Source organism: Hyperolius riggenbachi, chromosome 4, assembly GCF_040937935.1.
Source record: "Hyperolius riggenbachi isolate aHypRig1 chromosome 4, aHypRig1.pri, whole genome shotgun sequence".
NCBI lineage: Eukaryota > Metazoa > Chordata > Amphibia > Anura > Hyperoliidae > Hyperolius > Hyperolius riggenbachi.
In genome coordinates, this window is record NC_090649.1 from 244,246,654 (window position 1) to 244,263,004 (window position 16,351).

At 43.8% G+C, this 16,351-nt stretch overlaps 1 protein-coding gene and 1 long non-coding RNA gene across 5 annotated transcripts in view; one reads left to right on the forward strand and one right to left on the reverse strand.

The window, feature by feature from the left end:
* Positions 1–16,351, forward strand: part of LOC137571837 (uncharacterized) — a 330,761-nt gene that overhangs the window by 88,671 nt on the left and 225,739 nt on the right. For all 3 annotated transcript variants that reach the window (XM_068281532.1, XM_068281533.1, XM_068281534.1), the window contains exons 25-27: positions 4,630–4,808; positions 9,093–9,206; positions 9,294–9,469. In XM_068281532.1, the coding sequence (XP_068137633.1) occupies positions 4,630–4,808; positions 9,093–9,206; positions 9,294–9,469 (469 nt within the window). The remainder of the gene's footprint in view (positions 1–4,629; positions 4,809–9,092; positions 9,207–9,293; positions 9,470–16,351) is intronic.
* LOC137571838 (uncharacterized) overlaps positions 1–16,351 on the reverse strand; it is a 68,051-nt gene that overhangs the window by 41,004 nt on the left and 10,696 nt on the right. The gene's annotated exons all lie outside the window — the stretch shown is intronic.

Sequence of the window (16,351 nt, forward strand, 5' to 3'; positions counted from 1 at the left end):
GGTATCTGCCCCTTTTTTGGTGAGACTGGTAAGTGGCGAAATGACCGTAGAGTAACCCTTTATGAACCTCCTATAATAGTTGGCGAAGCCAAGAAACCGCTGAAGAGATTTCAAGCCTACCGGCTGAGGCCATTCCAGAACAGCGGAGACCTTGGCAGGATCCATAGACAGGCCTGTGGTGGATATTATGTACCCCAGAAAAGCGACAGATGTTACTTCGAAGATACACTTTTCTATTTTTGTGTACAATAGGTTCTGCCTTAGCTTGTTCAAAACGAACCTCACATGGGTCCTATGTTCAGAGAGATTGTTGGAGAAAATAAGAATATCATCTAGGTAGACTAGAACAAATCTCCCCAACACCTCTCTGAAGACCTCGTTGATGAGTTCTTGGAAAACGGCCGGGGCATTACATAACCCGAAGGGCATCACCAGGTACTCGTAATGCCCATCCGGTGTATTAAAGGCCGTTTTCCACTCATCGCCCTTTCTTATGCGTACCAGGTTGTACGCACCCCGTAAATCCAGTTTAGAAAAGATCTGGGCGCCCGTGATCTGAGTATATAAATCGTCTATCAGGGGTAGCGGATAGCGATTCTTTACTGTAATTTTGTTGAGACCGCGGTAATCGATGCAAGGCCGCAGGCCTCCGTCTTTCTTTTTTACGAAAAAGAAGCCTGCCCCAGCAGGCGACCGGGACGGGCGAATGAAACCTTTGGCCAGATTCTCCCTGATGTACTCTTGCATAGCTACTTTTTCGGGTCCCGATAAATTGTACAAATGACCCCGGGGGGGTACACAACCAGAACGGAGATCAATGGGACAATCGAAAGGGCGATGTGGAGGTAATTTATCGGCTGCTTTGGGGCAGAATACATCCGAATATTCAGCATACTGGTCTGGTACACCTTCCACCTGAACTCTGGTTTGCCCCAATGTTAACTTCCCCAAACACTGCTGAAAACAATGGGGAGACCAGGAGGTTAACTGGCCCGTGGCCCAGTCTATTTGTGGTGAATGGATCTGCAACCACGGCATGCCTAGGATAATAGTGGAGGTTGACATGTGTAACACAAAAAATTGTAACTGTTCCCCATGCAATACCCCTATGGAGAGCTTCACCACCTGAGTCTGCGACAGAGCACGATTCCGTTGCAGAGGGGAATCGTCCACTGCTGTGACCTTAATGGGGGGTCTCACGGGAGTGAGCGGAAGACCCAACTCCTGAGCAAATTCGAAATTCATAAAATTAGCCGCTGAGCCAGAGTCAATAAAAGCTTCAGTGGATACAGATTTATCCTCCCATGTAACTGTACAAGGGAGAAGTAATTTTTTCTCTTTAAGGGGTGAAATTTGTGTGCCCAGGGTGTCACCCCCCACTACTCCTAGGCAAACTCGTTTCCCGACCTGTTAGGGCAGTTTCGCACCCTATGCCCTGCTGTTGCACAATATAGGCACAGCTGTTCCGTCATCCTCCGCCTTCGCTCCACCTGGGTCAATTTCGATCGACCAATCTGCACTGGTTCGGGTGGAGGCAAGGCCGGAGGGGATGAGACAGAGGGAGACGGTGTTACTAAGGGTGCAGCAGAAGGTGCCGCATAGGATGTCGCCCTTACACGGTGACTGCCTCGAATTTGCCTCTGATGGCGTAATCGACGGTCGACTCGGATGGCCGATGTGATGGCCTCATCGACTGTCCTGGGTTCGGGCAAAGTTAACATTAAATCGGAGACCTCCTCCGACAACCCAGACAAGAAGTAATCCATCAGGGCAAAATTATCAAATCTGGCAGTGACCGACCATCTGCGGAATTCTGCCGCGTAATCCTCGACTGAGCCTCTACCTTGCCGCAAAAGTTTGAGCTTGCGCTCAGAGGTAGCCGCAAGGTCAGGGTCGTCGTATATTACGGCCATGGCCTTAAAAAATTCCTCCACCGAAGTTAGAGCAGTATCAGTGGGAGACAGATTGTATGCCCAGGTCTGGGAATCACCGGTTAACAAAGTTTTAATAAATATGACCCGTTGGGTCTCAGTCCCCGAGGATCGGGGTCTCAGCTCGAAGTATGACAACACTCTACTCCTAAAATTCCGGAAGTCAGACTTGTGGCCGGAAAATTTATCAGGTACTGGCATACGTATGTCAGCACTAGGAGAGGATCGCACTGAATCAACTGACGTCTGAAGGGTTTGCACAGAGCCTGATAGGACATCAATCATAGTCTTGTGGCTACCCAGCACTTGGTTGATGTTTTCCACCGAAGTGGCAAGTGCGCCCAGACGGTCAGTGTGCGCGTCCATTTGCATTTTTGGTCTGGCGTTCTGTAACTATCGGTGAAGCACAGAGATCTGATTACCAGTGATCTGCAGAATCAATGGGAATACAGATGTATACCAGATTATACGTGATCTGCAGTATCACTGATAATCCGATATACTAGCTAACCTCTGTTCACCTGAGTAGAGTGTAGTGTTTTGGTGTAACAGTAACACTTAGAGGACAGGGCCTCAGTACAGTAACGCGTACTGTACAGATTCCTTCCGCAATCCTGAGCTCTTCAAGGCGGGAGGAGTCAGGCTGCCAGCGGGAAGGATATACTGAAAGTAACCCTCTGGCGGAAGGGTCACTTAACAGAACGAGGAACCGCCTCTAACAGTAAGGTCGGTTCTCGAGGTCGGACAAGCCAGGTCGTACACACACGGACAGATAAAGTACAAGATCAGGAGGCAAAGGCGGAGTCAAAGTACAGGCAAGGTTCAGCAACGGGGTATCAGATATATCGGGGTACAAAATCAGGAGGCAGAAACAGAGTCAAGGAACGAGCCGGGGTTCGGCAACAGAGTATCAGAAATATCGAGGTACAAGATCAGAGTTCAGGAGGATAGTCAAAGCAGGCAAAAGTCATAACATATAATCACAATCAAACTAGTACTTTAGCTATCAACAGAATCTAGCTAAGTGTAGGATTACAGCTCCAGCTGGTCCCGGCACACTTGCGGATCTGACTACGGATCTGGGTGCTCCCACATATGTGATTGCACGCCAGACAAAGAGCAAGTGAACAACCAGCAGTATATATACTCTAGGACCTTTCCAGGACCTCCCTAATTGCTGGTCCAATGAGAGCAGTGGAATTTGTCAGCTGACCCAGCTGGTCAGCTGACACCCTTCTAACTGCTATTTAAACTCTGCCTCTGTGCTCGCGCGCGTGTAAGTCTGAATCCTGGTGGACTATCAGTCCCAGCCACACCAGTACTGTCATGCAATGTATCTAGTGCGGGGGCCGCCTCTGATGCGGATTCCGCCGTTACCAATGCGGATTCCGCCGCACTGCCTATGCGGCATGCTGTGTTTTTTCCGCGTTGTGACGCCATGCTGGACGCGGAAACAGCCGCCTCACCTCGAGAGACGGCGGCCTTTCCGCGTTTCCTTACAACAAGTTAAAATGTTTGCAATTACAGCAATACATAATTATGATTTAGACATTCAATAGATTTTGTATAGTCCATTTGTAATTTTTATGTAATTTCTTGATGACTTTAGAGGCCGGTTAATAGCAAAGCCCCCATGCATGCTATTGTTACCAAAATCGCTACATATGTTGAGGAGAATAGTGGACATTTTTCAAAATGACCTTGTCGTTTTTGAGAAAATGTATTTTAAAAATGCAAAGGAATTTTTTTTTTTAAATAACAGTTTAAAAACATTTTTCCTTTGCATTTTTAAAATCAATTTTCAAAAAAAAATGACAATGTCTTTTTTTTAAATATTTTTTGTCTTTTTCACACTATTCTCCTTAACCCCCCTGGCGGTATGAAAAATTCCGCCAGGGGGCAGCGCAGCAGTTTTTTTTTTTTTTTTTTAAATCATGTAGCGAGCCCAGGGCTCGCTACATGATAGCCGCTGCTCAGCGGCATCCCCCCAGCCCCGCCGATCGCCTCCGGCGATAGGCGATCAGGAAATCCCGTTCAAAGAATGGGATTTCCTGGAGAGCTTCCCCCGCCATGGTGACGGGGCAGGATGACGTCACCGACGTCAGCGACGTCGGGACGTCATTGGGAGTCCCGAACAACCCCTCGGCGCTGCCTGGCACTGATTGGCCAGGCAGCGCACGGGGTCTGGGGGGGGGGGGGGCCGCGCGCCGCATCAGATAGCGGCGATCGGGCGGGGGCCGGCGGCGAACAGAGTGCTGGCGCAGCTAGCAAAGTGCTAGCTGCGTCCATCAAAAAAAAAAATTATGAAAATCGGCCCAGCAGGGCCTGAGCGGCACCTTCCGGCGGCTTACCCCGTGTCCAGCACGGGGTTACCGCTAAGGAGGTTAAACTAGGTAGCAATTTTGGTGACAATAGCATGTATGGGGGCTTTGATATTAACCGCTAAAATCGGAAAGAAATTACATGAAAATTACACAAAATGAATTCCTGATAACATTAACAAACAAAATTAATTATAACTTTCCCTGAAATTTTGCATTTTGATTTTGCATCGTAATTGTGAATTACAATACGAAATTATGATTATGTGAAATGTGTGCTCATCACTAGCTATATGGTGTATTCTCCTGTCCTGTCATCTTATATTGACTATGATAATTAATAATAATAAATAATAATAATTCTCTTTCTAATAAAGCTGTACACCCTGTGGTAAAAAAGCATGTTTACAGCCTAAGCTACTATGACTTTCTCTGGGCGGATAATATGTACAGGCAAGCTGAAGAATTTTTAGATGGAAATCCAAGTCTTGCTACCATTCGTAAGGAAGTGAAACGACTTCTAGATATGGAAGAGAAAATTAAAGTTTATCCAGAGGTAAGTAATTGTATCATCTATGTTTTGCTATGTTTTTACCAATCTCAAATTTCAAATTAAAGATATATTTATATATGTATAAGTGTTACTGTTGGCGTATAAGTAGGTCAATACCAAATCAACCTTCATGATTCGATCCTAATGACAAGTAAATCAAAACTAAAACATTGGTCCTCATTATAGAGAAATCTGATGGGGCATGTTAGCTTCATTAAATGAATTTCCTGCTAAAAGATGAATAGACTATAGTCACTAAGGTTTCCTGGAGCAATATGGTTTTCACGGTAGCATTATCAACACTGTGCTTACCTTAAAATAAAATTGAGGTAGCACTACACATTACATAGGACTCACATGTGAAACAATGGAAGCACCATAGTATAAATAATGCTTGTGTTATCCTAGAGGCAGCAATACTACCACCTGTTGAAAGATTATGGGATACAAAGTATTTAGAAAACTGAACTCTTACATATTGGGATCTGATGTTATTAGATGCTCATTCCTAATATTTAGAAGAGCACTGTCCCTGTTTCCTGGTGAGGGCATTCACTGTTTACCTAACAATCCTTTGTGGTATATTGGCTTACATGAGTTTGATCAAATTCTTGATGTCCCCCATTGGATTAAACATAATGTTAAGTACTTGGTACTTGTATGAAATCCTGCAATAATCAAATATTAAATCCTTCCTGAAATATCAGAGATATTTTTAAACTCCTGACTCAATGGTGGCTAAGTACTACGCAACTACACTAAGCATTTATGACACAGTTTAAAAGATGGACCACACTACAGACAATAAGCTATCACCAGATGGTAGAAGTTTAGTTTCAAAACTTTATTGGCCATTGCGGGGGTAAAAAAAAAAAACCGCAATGAACACATTTTGCATAGACTATGATAAACAAATGACAATTGTAGGGATAGGATTGTGAGCTCTTTTGAGGGACAGTTAGGGACAGGACTGTATTCTTTCTGTAAAGCACTGTGGAAGATGTCTGCAATATATAAAATGCAAAATAATAATATAATTTCTACAGAAAACATACCTAATTTAAAGGGAGAACATTTTTTTTAAATGCTGTATATACTCGAACAGTCGACTCCAATATTTGATCCTTTTAGGCTGGAATTTTTATTGACTCAAGTATAAGTCTACCCAGCAAAGTTAATGGCTGTACTTGGGGACCAGGAGGGTTTAATGACTGCACTGCATAAAGTATTGCAGCCATTAACACTTCCTGTCCCTTAAAGAGACACTGAAGCGAAAAAAAATGATACAATGAATTGGTTGTGTAGTGCAGATAATTACTAGAATATTAGAAGCAAAGAAAATATCCTCATATTTTTATTTTCAGTTATATAGGTTTTTTTTATAACATTGCATCATTCTCTAATATTTGAAGTTTCCCCACTACTCAGCATTCTAAATGATTTTTACAGACAGGCTGTGAACTTTTGACCTGTCCTGAACTGTTCTCTGCAGAAGAAAAAGCCTGACAGCTGAGATAATAAACTTCAGATAACAGAGCTCTCTGCGACTTTAAAAGTCGTGGAGCTGAATGGCTTGTTTTGCATAGATAACAACTAGAGTGTCTTAACTCTTCCTGTACTGGAAACCATATTAGACTTGTGTCTCTGCTCCCAATGTTTTATTTCTTAGCTGCACTACACATACAAATCATTATATCATTTTTTTTTCACTTCAGTGTCTCTTTAAGTGCAGCCAATAACTCTTCCAGGTTCCCAAGGTCCCCAAGCACAGCAATTATTCACTCCCCTTCCTGCAGCCCAGTTTTTCCCCCTTGCCCTTTCCCAGTTTATTCTTGTGTGCCAGGACTTGTACTTTCTTGGCATTTCCTTTATAAAGAAAGTGTCACTTACCACTGGGTAAATTGCTGCAAATGGGAATGTTGCTAATAGTACACACATTACTCAGTGTGTTTAGTGTTGCTCGTGACTCATGTATAAGTCGACCCCTATACTTTTATTAAGTGAGTCAGACATAAATTTCCAGACTAACACTTATGTATATACAGTACCTATGGCATTAAGGCTTCTTGCACACAGGGACGTTACAGGCGCACGTTAGTGCAGCCTGTAACGCTCCCCCAACGCACAGCAATGTAAGACAAGTGGGCTGTTCACACTGCCCAAGTAGCGTTACATTGTAACGCAGCAAAGTGCTGCATGCAGTACGTTATAGGCAGCTAAGCCGCGTTAGACTGCTTGCACATGCTCAGTCATGTTGGGGAGGAGGGGAGAGCGGTCGGGCACATGGCTAATTAATATTCACTGCACTCAGTGACGTGCAGTGTTTACTTCCTGGAGCGGCCGCTCTGTGCGGCGATTGGCCGGGCGGGACCACGTGATGCCGCATGCGTCCAAGAGTAGGCATCATGGACACCAGAGTGAGCTACGCAACGCGGCTCACTCTGACGTCCCCTAAACGCAACGTCCTGGTGTGTAACTAGCCTAAAAGACAGTATAAATCAACTTAACATACAGTACATCAAATCTATTGCACCTATATTTTTTAATTATTGTCCTGGCTGTAAAAAACTGTAAAGATTTGTATGTTTTTGCAATCCTCCAAAGTACTTGTACATTAAAAAGATCTATGGAAATTTAGTGCACTGGACTGACCTTCCTTTTGTTTTTTGTTTGCTCGGCATAATAAATAAAATTATGACTGCCAAGTATTAAAAAGTATTGGTGAATATATTACTTTTTATGCCATAAAACTGAATATAATTACTGTAAATGAAAAGACCCTAAACCTCCAGCAAGGAAGTTCTGGCTAGATGTAGTTAATATGATAATCTTCTTATATAAAATAACATGTAAAGAAAGAGGATGTCAGACCAAATTTCACAAAACTCGAGATAGATAGCTAGAGACTTCTCAGGGTTAAGAAGATGTCAGTGCCAGTGGGTGTTTTGAATGCTATTATAGCTATTGCAAGCTGTTCAGGTAAATTCTATCATTCCTGTGGCTGATTGTATAAACTGTGTTTTCATCTGATTTAGCCTTTTTCTGTAATTTTTGTGATTGCTGGCTCTTCATTCTTTTTATTTTTATGGTTTTTCTTGAATGGGGTGGATATTTGGTCATCCACGTATTAAAGAGCCTGAAGTTAAATTAAAACATCAGATAAGATGGTTGTTCTTACCTAAATTGTAGTGGAATCTGTAATATGCCTGGATCACTGGAAGACTCTATGCAGTCACACACCCCCTATTGAAAAGAGTGCGCTTTTTCAGAGTTCACAGTTGGTTGTAGGAGAAGTGACATTACCGCCTCTCCTCTGCCTCCTGCCTAGATGCACCAATCTGATTTTGCGGCTATTATAGGGAGGTTTTTTTCCATGACGTACCTCACTCCACGTGTAGATGCCTACTACATCCCATCCACCGAATGGCACAGTGTCAGTGCCATCCGAATGATGGCCAGAATCAAAAAATAAGAATGGAACTTGAGTAAATATGTTTATTTTACACAATTAAATTAAAAAGTTAAATGTATTATTACTGGTTAGAGATATGTTCAGTTGACCTGAGGTACTCTTTAAGGTGGTGCCCAAATAGCATGACAAGCCCCCTTTTCTACTACCCCTACCTCTTTTTGGTTATTGCAGATGGGTTCCTTGTACCTAGACATTGGGATAGCAGAGTTTTGCAAGAGGAAAAGGTTTCGGGACATCAACACCTACCACAGCTATAATAAATCCTCCTCCTAGTGTTCAGCTCCAGTTCTGTATTTTGCCCCCCCCCCCCCAAAAAAAAACTTGCGTTAGAAAAGTTTGCATAATCCATCTCCTGAGTTAACTAGTCTCATTCTCATTACAAAGTTTTTTCTTCAACTGATGACTAGCATTGTACATTATAGTGTTGCATTTCAATTCTTTTCTTTATTGTTTGTTAGCCTGCATGAAATAAGCATTACTAACTATATTGTGTTAGGGTTTTGTTAAAAACTGAATGCGGACTGACCGGTTCTGGCCCCTTAAGGGCCGGAGCATTTAAAAAAAAAATGTAACCTCCTTATCGCTGCGATTGGCACAGGTCAGGACAGGAGCCAATGAGGTTGGCTACTGAACAAGCTATGGAGCTCAGCTGTCTTTAGACAGCTGAATTTTGTACCGGCAGGGACGTGCTATCGTGTTCTGTGCATGGGAGCTGGGCGCAGCATAGTTTTAATTGCGACCGGTCCTGAAGAGATGTTTATTTGTATCCTTCATTGATATGTTTGCTGATTATTTTGTTTTGTGTCCGCATTTAGGTTTTGCAGTTCGGATGTATTTGTCTCGATTTCTCATTGATAAAGGAAACATTAAATGGGTTTGCCGGAAGTTGGAAGTCTCATTATGCAACAATATTACATCAGCGAGCGAAGGTGAACCTGATTTATATAACACAGATGTATGTATTTATTTACTATTAACAGTTTTATAGACTGTTGTTATATTCTCACTCCTTCCAGGATGATCTTCAATGTGTTGTTAAGTATCGAGAGACGGTATGGCAGCAACTCACCGTCCCAGTGGAAAGCTTAGAACAGTTAAACTCCATCCTAAAACTACTTGAAGAACTTCAGGACATGGAAAATAGCATTGATGAAAAATATCAACCCATTGAAGTCATGTATGACTACCTAAGGTAAACTATAGATTTTAATTGTTCATACCGGTATTAAAATATTTCTGTTTCTTTAACTGCTTGGTAGAAATGTTAAGCACTAAATAAGGTGCTACTTTTTATCTTTTGCTGCTGGTGTTAGTTTGGGAAGCAGTGGTCTAAACGTTAGTGAATAAAAGTGGCATTGTTGAGAACATTTCTATGATGATGACCACTGTAAACATGACAAAATGTACTTCACAATCAGTTTAATATGTTTTTGAAAGTCTGATTGGCGTATCAACAAAAGTCTGATTGGAGTATCAACAAAATTGATACGGTGGGATGGAAGGTCTCACTTACCAAGAAAGGTTAGATAAACTGAGTTTATTTAATCTAGAGCAGTAAAGTGTTGTACCGTGTTAGCCATGTCTCTTCATCACCAGAGTCTGCTTATGTCATGTTGAGGATTCTATTGATCTTATCAATTTAGATAGGATGCCTGGGGAAGTCTCCTCAGTAACAGTTAAGGCATCTAATTACATTTATGTTTGCTAAAGAATGTTTCTCCTCTGTATGTCAGTGTATATAAGCTGTGTTTTTCAGTTCTGGTCAGGAACCAGTCCGACGAAGGCTTTTTATAAGTCGAAAGCTCACTGTTTATCCATCTCTAAGTTAGCCAATAAATGGTATCATCCTGATTCAAAACTTCTTGCATTTAATCTAGAGAAAAGACGCCTTAGAGGGGATCTAATTAACACGTATAAATACATCAGAGGGCAATATAAAAGTTTGGCGGATGAGCTTTTTGTCCCTAGGTCTTCTCAAAGGACTAGAGGACATGATCTGCGCATGGAGGAAAAATGTTTTAGCCATTTATTTAGGAAAGGGTTCTTTACAGTAAGAGTGATTAAGATGTGGAATGCATTGCTAGAGATGTAGCGAACGGTTCGCCGGCGAACGGTTCCAGGCGAACTTTGGACTTTGGAACTTTGGACCAGGCGAACTTTTGCGGAAGTTCGATTCGCCCCATAATGCACTATGAGGGTCAATTTTGACCCTCTGCATCACAGTCAGCAGGCACATTGTAGCCATTCAGGCTACACTAAGCCCTGGAGCCCCACCCCCCCTTATATAAGGCAGACTCTGCCGGCCATTAGAGTCACTCGTTTGCCTGCTATTAGACAGACTAGGGCGAGCTGCGGCAGATTGTTCTCCTAGGGACAGATTAGTTAGGTTCTTGGCTGCTTAGCTTGCTCCTGGCTGATTATTATTGCTTTTATAGCACCCCTCAACAGCTCTTTTCAGAGCTAATCCTGTTTTTTAGTTTTTGTTTTTTTTTTCTTTTGTTGCAGACACAGGCTTGCTAATTCATACTGTGTGTGCCACTGCCAGCAACCCAGCACATTCAGTGACTACCTGTGTGTGTGACAGGGAGCTGCAAATTGTACTACCCAGTTCTGCATATACCCAGTACCTGTTGTGTTTACTTAACCCACCTCATCACTGCATATACCTAGCTTTCTGTTGAGTGAACCCAGCTCACTGCATATAACTACCTGTTGTGTTGAGTGAACCCAGCTCACATCATATAACTACCTGTACTGTTCAGTGAACCCACCTCACTGCATATAACTACCTGTTGTGTTGAGTGAACCCACCTCACTGCATATAACTACCTTTATTGTTCAGTGAACCCACCTCACTGCATATAACTATCTTTACTGTTTAGTGAACCAACCTCACTGCATGTAACTACCTGTTGTGTTGAGTGAACCCACCTCACTGCATATAACTACCTGTTGTGTTGAGTGAACCCAGCTCACTGCATATAACCACCTTTATTGTTCAGTGAACCCAGCTCACTGCATCTAACTACCTGTTGTGTTGAGTGAACCCAGCTCACTGCATCTAACTACCTGTTGTGTTGAGTGAACCCCGCTCACTGCATCTAACTACCTGTTGTGTTGAGTGAACCCACCTCACTGCATATAACTACCTGTTGTGTTGAGTGAACCCAGCTCACTGTATATAACCACCTTTATTGTTCAGTGAACCCAGCTCACTGCATTTAACTACCTGTTGTGTTGAGTGAACCCAGCTCACTGCATCTAACTACCTGTTGTGTTGAGTGAACCCAGCTCACTGCATCTAACTACCTGCTGTGTTGAGTGAACCCAGCTCACTGCATCTAACTACCTGTTGTGTTGAGTGAACCCAGCTCACTGCATCTAACTACCTGTTGTGTTGAGTGAACCCAGCTCACTGCATCTAACTACCTTTACTGTTCAGTGAACCCACCTCACTGCATATAACTACCTGTTGTGTTGAGTGAACCCAGCTCACTGCATATAACTACCTTTACTCTTCAGTGAACCCACCTCACTGCATATAACTACCTATTGTGTTAAATGAACCCAGCTCATTGCATATAACTACCTTTACTGTTCAGTGAACCCAGCTCACTGCATATAACTACCTTTACTGTTCAGTGAACCCACCTCACTGCATATAACTACCTGTTGTGTTGAGTGAACCCAGCTCACTGCATCTAACTACCTGTTGTGTTGAGTGAACCCAGCTCACTGCATCTAACTACCTGTTGTGTTGAGTGAACCCAGCTCACTGCATCTAACTACCTTTACTGTTCAGTGAACCCACCTCACTGCATATAACTACCTGTTGTGTTAAATGAACCCAGCTCACTGCATATAACTACCTTTACTGTTCAGTGAACCCAGCTCACTGCATATAACTACCTGTTGTGTTGAGTGAACCCAGCTCACTGCATATAACCACCTTTATTGTTCAGTGAACCCAGCTCACTGCATATAACTACCTGTTGTGTTGAGTGAACCCAGCTCACTGCATCTAACTACCTGTTGTGTTGAGTGAACCCAGCTCACTGCATCTAACTACCTGTTGTGTTGAGTGAACCCAGCTCACTGCATCTAACTAACTTTACTGTTCAGTGAACCCACCTCACTGCATATAACTACCTGTTGTGTTGAGTGAACCCAGCTCACTGCATATAACTACCTTTACTCTTCAGTGAACCCACCTCACTGCATAAAACTACCTGTTGTGTTAAATGAACCCAGCTCACTGCATATAACTACCTTTACTGTTCAGTGAACCCAACTCACTGCATATAACTACGTTTATTGTTCAGTGAACCCACCTCACTGCATATAACTACCTGTTGTGTTGAGTGAACCCAGCTCACTGCATCTAACTACCTGTTGTGTTGAGTGAACCCAGCTCACTGCATCTAACTACCTGTTGTGTTGAGTGAACCCACCTCACTGCATATAACTACCTGTTGTGTTGTGTGAACTCAGCTCACTGTATCGAACTACCTTTACTGTTGAGTGAACCCACCTCACTGCATATAACCACCTTTATTGTTCAGTGAACCCATCTCACTGCATATAACTACCTTTACTGTTGAGTGAACCCACCTCACTGCATATAACTACCTTTACTGTTCAGTAAACCAACCTCACTGCATCTAACTACCTGTTGTGTTCAGTGAACCCACCTCACTGCATATAACTACCTGTTGTGTTAAATGAACCCAGCTCACTGCATATAACTACCTTTACTGTTCAGTGAACTCAGCTCACTGCATATAACTACCTTTACTGTTCAGTGAACCCACCTCACTGCATATAACTACCTGTTGTGTTGAGTGAACCCAGATCACTGCATCTAACTACCTGTTGTGTTGAGTGAACCCAGATCACTGCATCTAACTACCTGTTGTGTTGAGTGAACCCAGCTCACTGCATCTAACTACCTGTTGTGTTGAGTAAACCCAGCTCACTGCATCTAACTACCTTTACTGTTCAGTGAACCCACCTCACTGCATATAACTACCTGTTGTGTTGAGTGAACCCAGCTCACTGCATATAACTACCTTTACTCTTCAGTGAACCCACCTCACTGCATATAACTACCTGTTGTGTTAAATGAACCCAGCTCACTGCATATAACTACCTTTACTGTTCAGTGAACCCAGCTCACTGCATATAACTACCTGTTGTGTTGAGTGAACCCACCTCACTGCATATAACTACCTGTTGTGTTGAGTGAACCCAGCTCACTGCATATAACCACCTTTATTGTTCAGTGAACCCAGCTCACTGCATCTAACTACCTGTTGTGTTGAGTGAACCCAGCTCACTGCATCTAACTACATGTTGTGTTGAGTGAACCCAGCTCACTGCATCTAACTACCTGTTGTGTTGAGTGAACCCAGCTCACTGCATCTAACTAACTTTACTGTTCAGTGAACCCACCTCACTGCATATAACTACCTGTTGTGTTGAGTGAACCCAGCTCACTGCATATAACTACCTTTACTGTTCAGTGAACCCAGCTCACTGCATATAACTACGTTTACTGTTCAGTGAACCCACCTCACTGCATATAACTACCTGTTGTGTTGAGTGAACCCAGCTCACTGCATCTAACTACCTGTTGTGTTGAGTGAACCCAGCTCACTGCATCTAACTACCTGTTGTGTTGAGTGAACCCACCTCACTGCATATAACTACCTGTTGTGTTGAGTGAACTCAGCTCACTGTATCTAACTACCTTTACTGTTGAGTGAACCCACCCCACTGCATATAACCACCTTTATTGTTCAGTGAACCCATCTCACTGCATATAACTACCTTTACTGTTGAGTGAACCCACCTCACTGCATATAACTACCTTTACTGTTCAGTGAACCAACCTCACTGCATCTAACTACCTGTTGTGTTCAGTGAACCCACCTCACTGCATATAACTACCTTTACTGTTGAGTGAACCCACCTCACTGCATCTAACTACCTGTTGTGTTGAGTGAACTCAGCTCACTGTATCTAACTACCTTTACTGTTGAGTGAACCCACCCCACTGCATATAACCACCTTTATTGTTCAGTGAACCCATCTCACTGCATATAACTACCTTTACTGTTGAGTGAACCCACCTCACTGCATATAACTACCTTTACTGTTCAGTGAACCCACCTCACTGCATAGAACTACATGTTGTGTTGAGTGAACCCACCTCACTGCATATAACTACCTTTACTGTTCAGTGAACCCACCTCACTGCATATAACTACTTTTACTGTTCAGTTAACCCACCTCACTGCATATAACTACCTGTTGTGTTGAGTGAACTCAGTTTACTGCATCTAACTACCTTTACTGTTGAGTGAACCCACCTCACTGCATATAATTACCTTTATTGTTCAGTGAACCCACCTCACTGCATATAACTACCTTTACTGTTGAGTGAACCCACCTCACTGCATTTAACTACCTTTACTGTTGAGTGAACCCACCTCACTGCATCTAACTACCTGTTGTGTTGAGTGAACCCACCTCACTGCATATAACTACCTGTTGTGTTGAGTGAACCCACCTCACTGCATATAACTACCTTTACTGTTCAGTGAACCTAGCCCACTGCATATAACTACCTGTTGTGTTGAGTGAACCCAGCTCACTGCATATACCTAGCATCCCCTCGAGATGGACAAAATGGACAAACCAGATAGAGGAAGAGGTAGAGGCAGACCCAGAGGAAGGCCACCTGGCACCGGCAAGTCTGTGCATGGTGGTGTTGCTGTGATTTTGTGCAGACCTGGTCCAAAATACAGTGCTCAGAAGAAGGCACGTGCCATCACTTCCTAAAATTGTGAGGACGTGCTTGAGTATTTAACACAGAACACCTCATCTCCCGCAGCCAGTGCCACCAGCGCTAGTACAAGCACCACATCCACTGCATTTGACACTTCGCAGGAGTTATTTGGTGGTGGTGGTGGTGAAATCACTGATTCACAGCCACTATTACAACAACAAGAAGAAGGCGCAGGTACACCACCTCATACGTCTGAATTAGGTGGCGATAGTATGGACGTAACGTGTGAGGATGGGGATGATGAACCACCTGAAGTTGGTGCAGTTGTGGAGGTGGCTGAGAAAAGCGCAGCTGGGCAGGAGGATTATGATGACGATTATACGGATGCCACGTGTTCCCAGTAGAGGAGATGACCAGGGGGACAGTTCAGAGGGGGAGTCAGAGAGGAGTAGGAGGAGACGACTCCATGATAAAAGCAGAGGGAGCTCGTCCTCAGAAACAGCTGGGGGCAGTGTCTGGCACGCACCATGTACCGCCAGCTATGGACACCCAGCCAACATGCCCTTGAACGTCAGCTGCTGATGCCACCGTAGCACCATCACCCCAGGGGGCTCAGCGGTTTGGAAATTTTTTAACATGTGTCTCAGATCGGAGCAAAGCCATATGTTCTCTCTGCCAGCAAAAATTGAGCCGTGGAAAGGCCAACTCTCACGTAGGGACAAGTGCCTTACGAAGGCACCTGGAGAAAAGGCACAAACAGTTATGGCAAGAACACCTGAGGAAAAGCAGCACCCAAAAGACAAGCCACCCTCCTTCTCCTCTTCCTCCTTCCGGTGCATCGTCTTCATCCGCTTTCTCCCTTGCACCTTCACAGCCACCCTCCTCCACACCGACTCTGCCCTTGAGTGGTTGCTTCTCCTCTGCCCACAGCAGTACCCAGCTGTCCGTAAAGGAAGTATTTGAGCGTAAGGGAGTACTTGAGTGTAAGAAGCAAATGTCTGCCAGTCACCCTTTTGCCCTGCGTCAGCTGGCGTGGCGGAACTATTAGCTCGCCAGCTATTACCATACAAGCTGGTGGAGTCAGAGGCTTTCCGTAAGTTTGTGGCCATTGGTACACCACAGTGGAAGATACCAGGCCGCAATTATTTTTCACAAAAGGCTAACGACCCCTCTCACCCGGGCCACTGCTACTTCAGTCCGATGCCATTGGGACGGAGGCTTCGGGCCATCTACACAAAGATGGCTAGGCACAGTAATTCCTTCTTCCCCTCAGCTGTCAGCCTC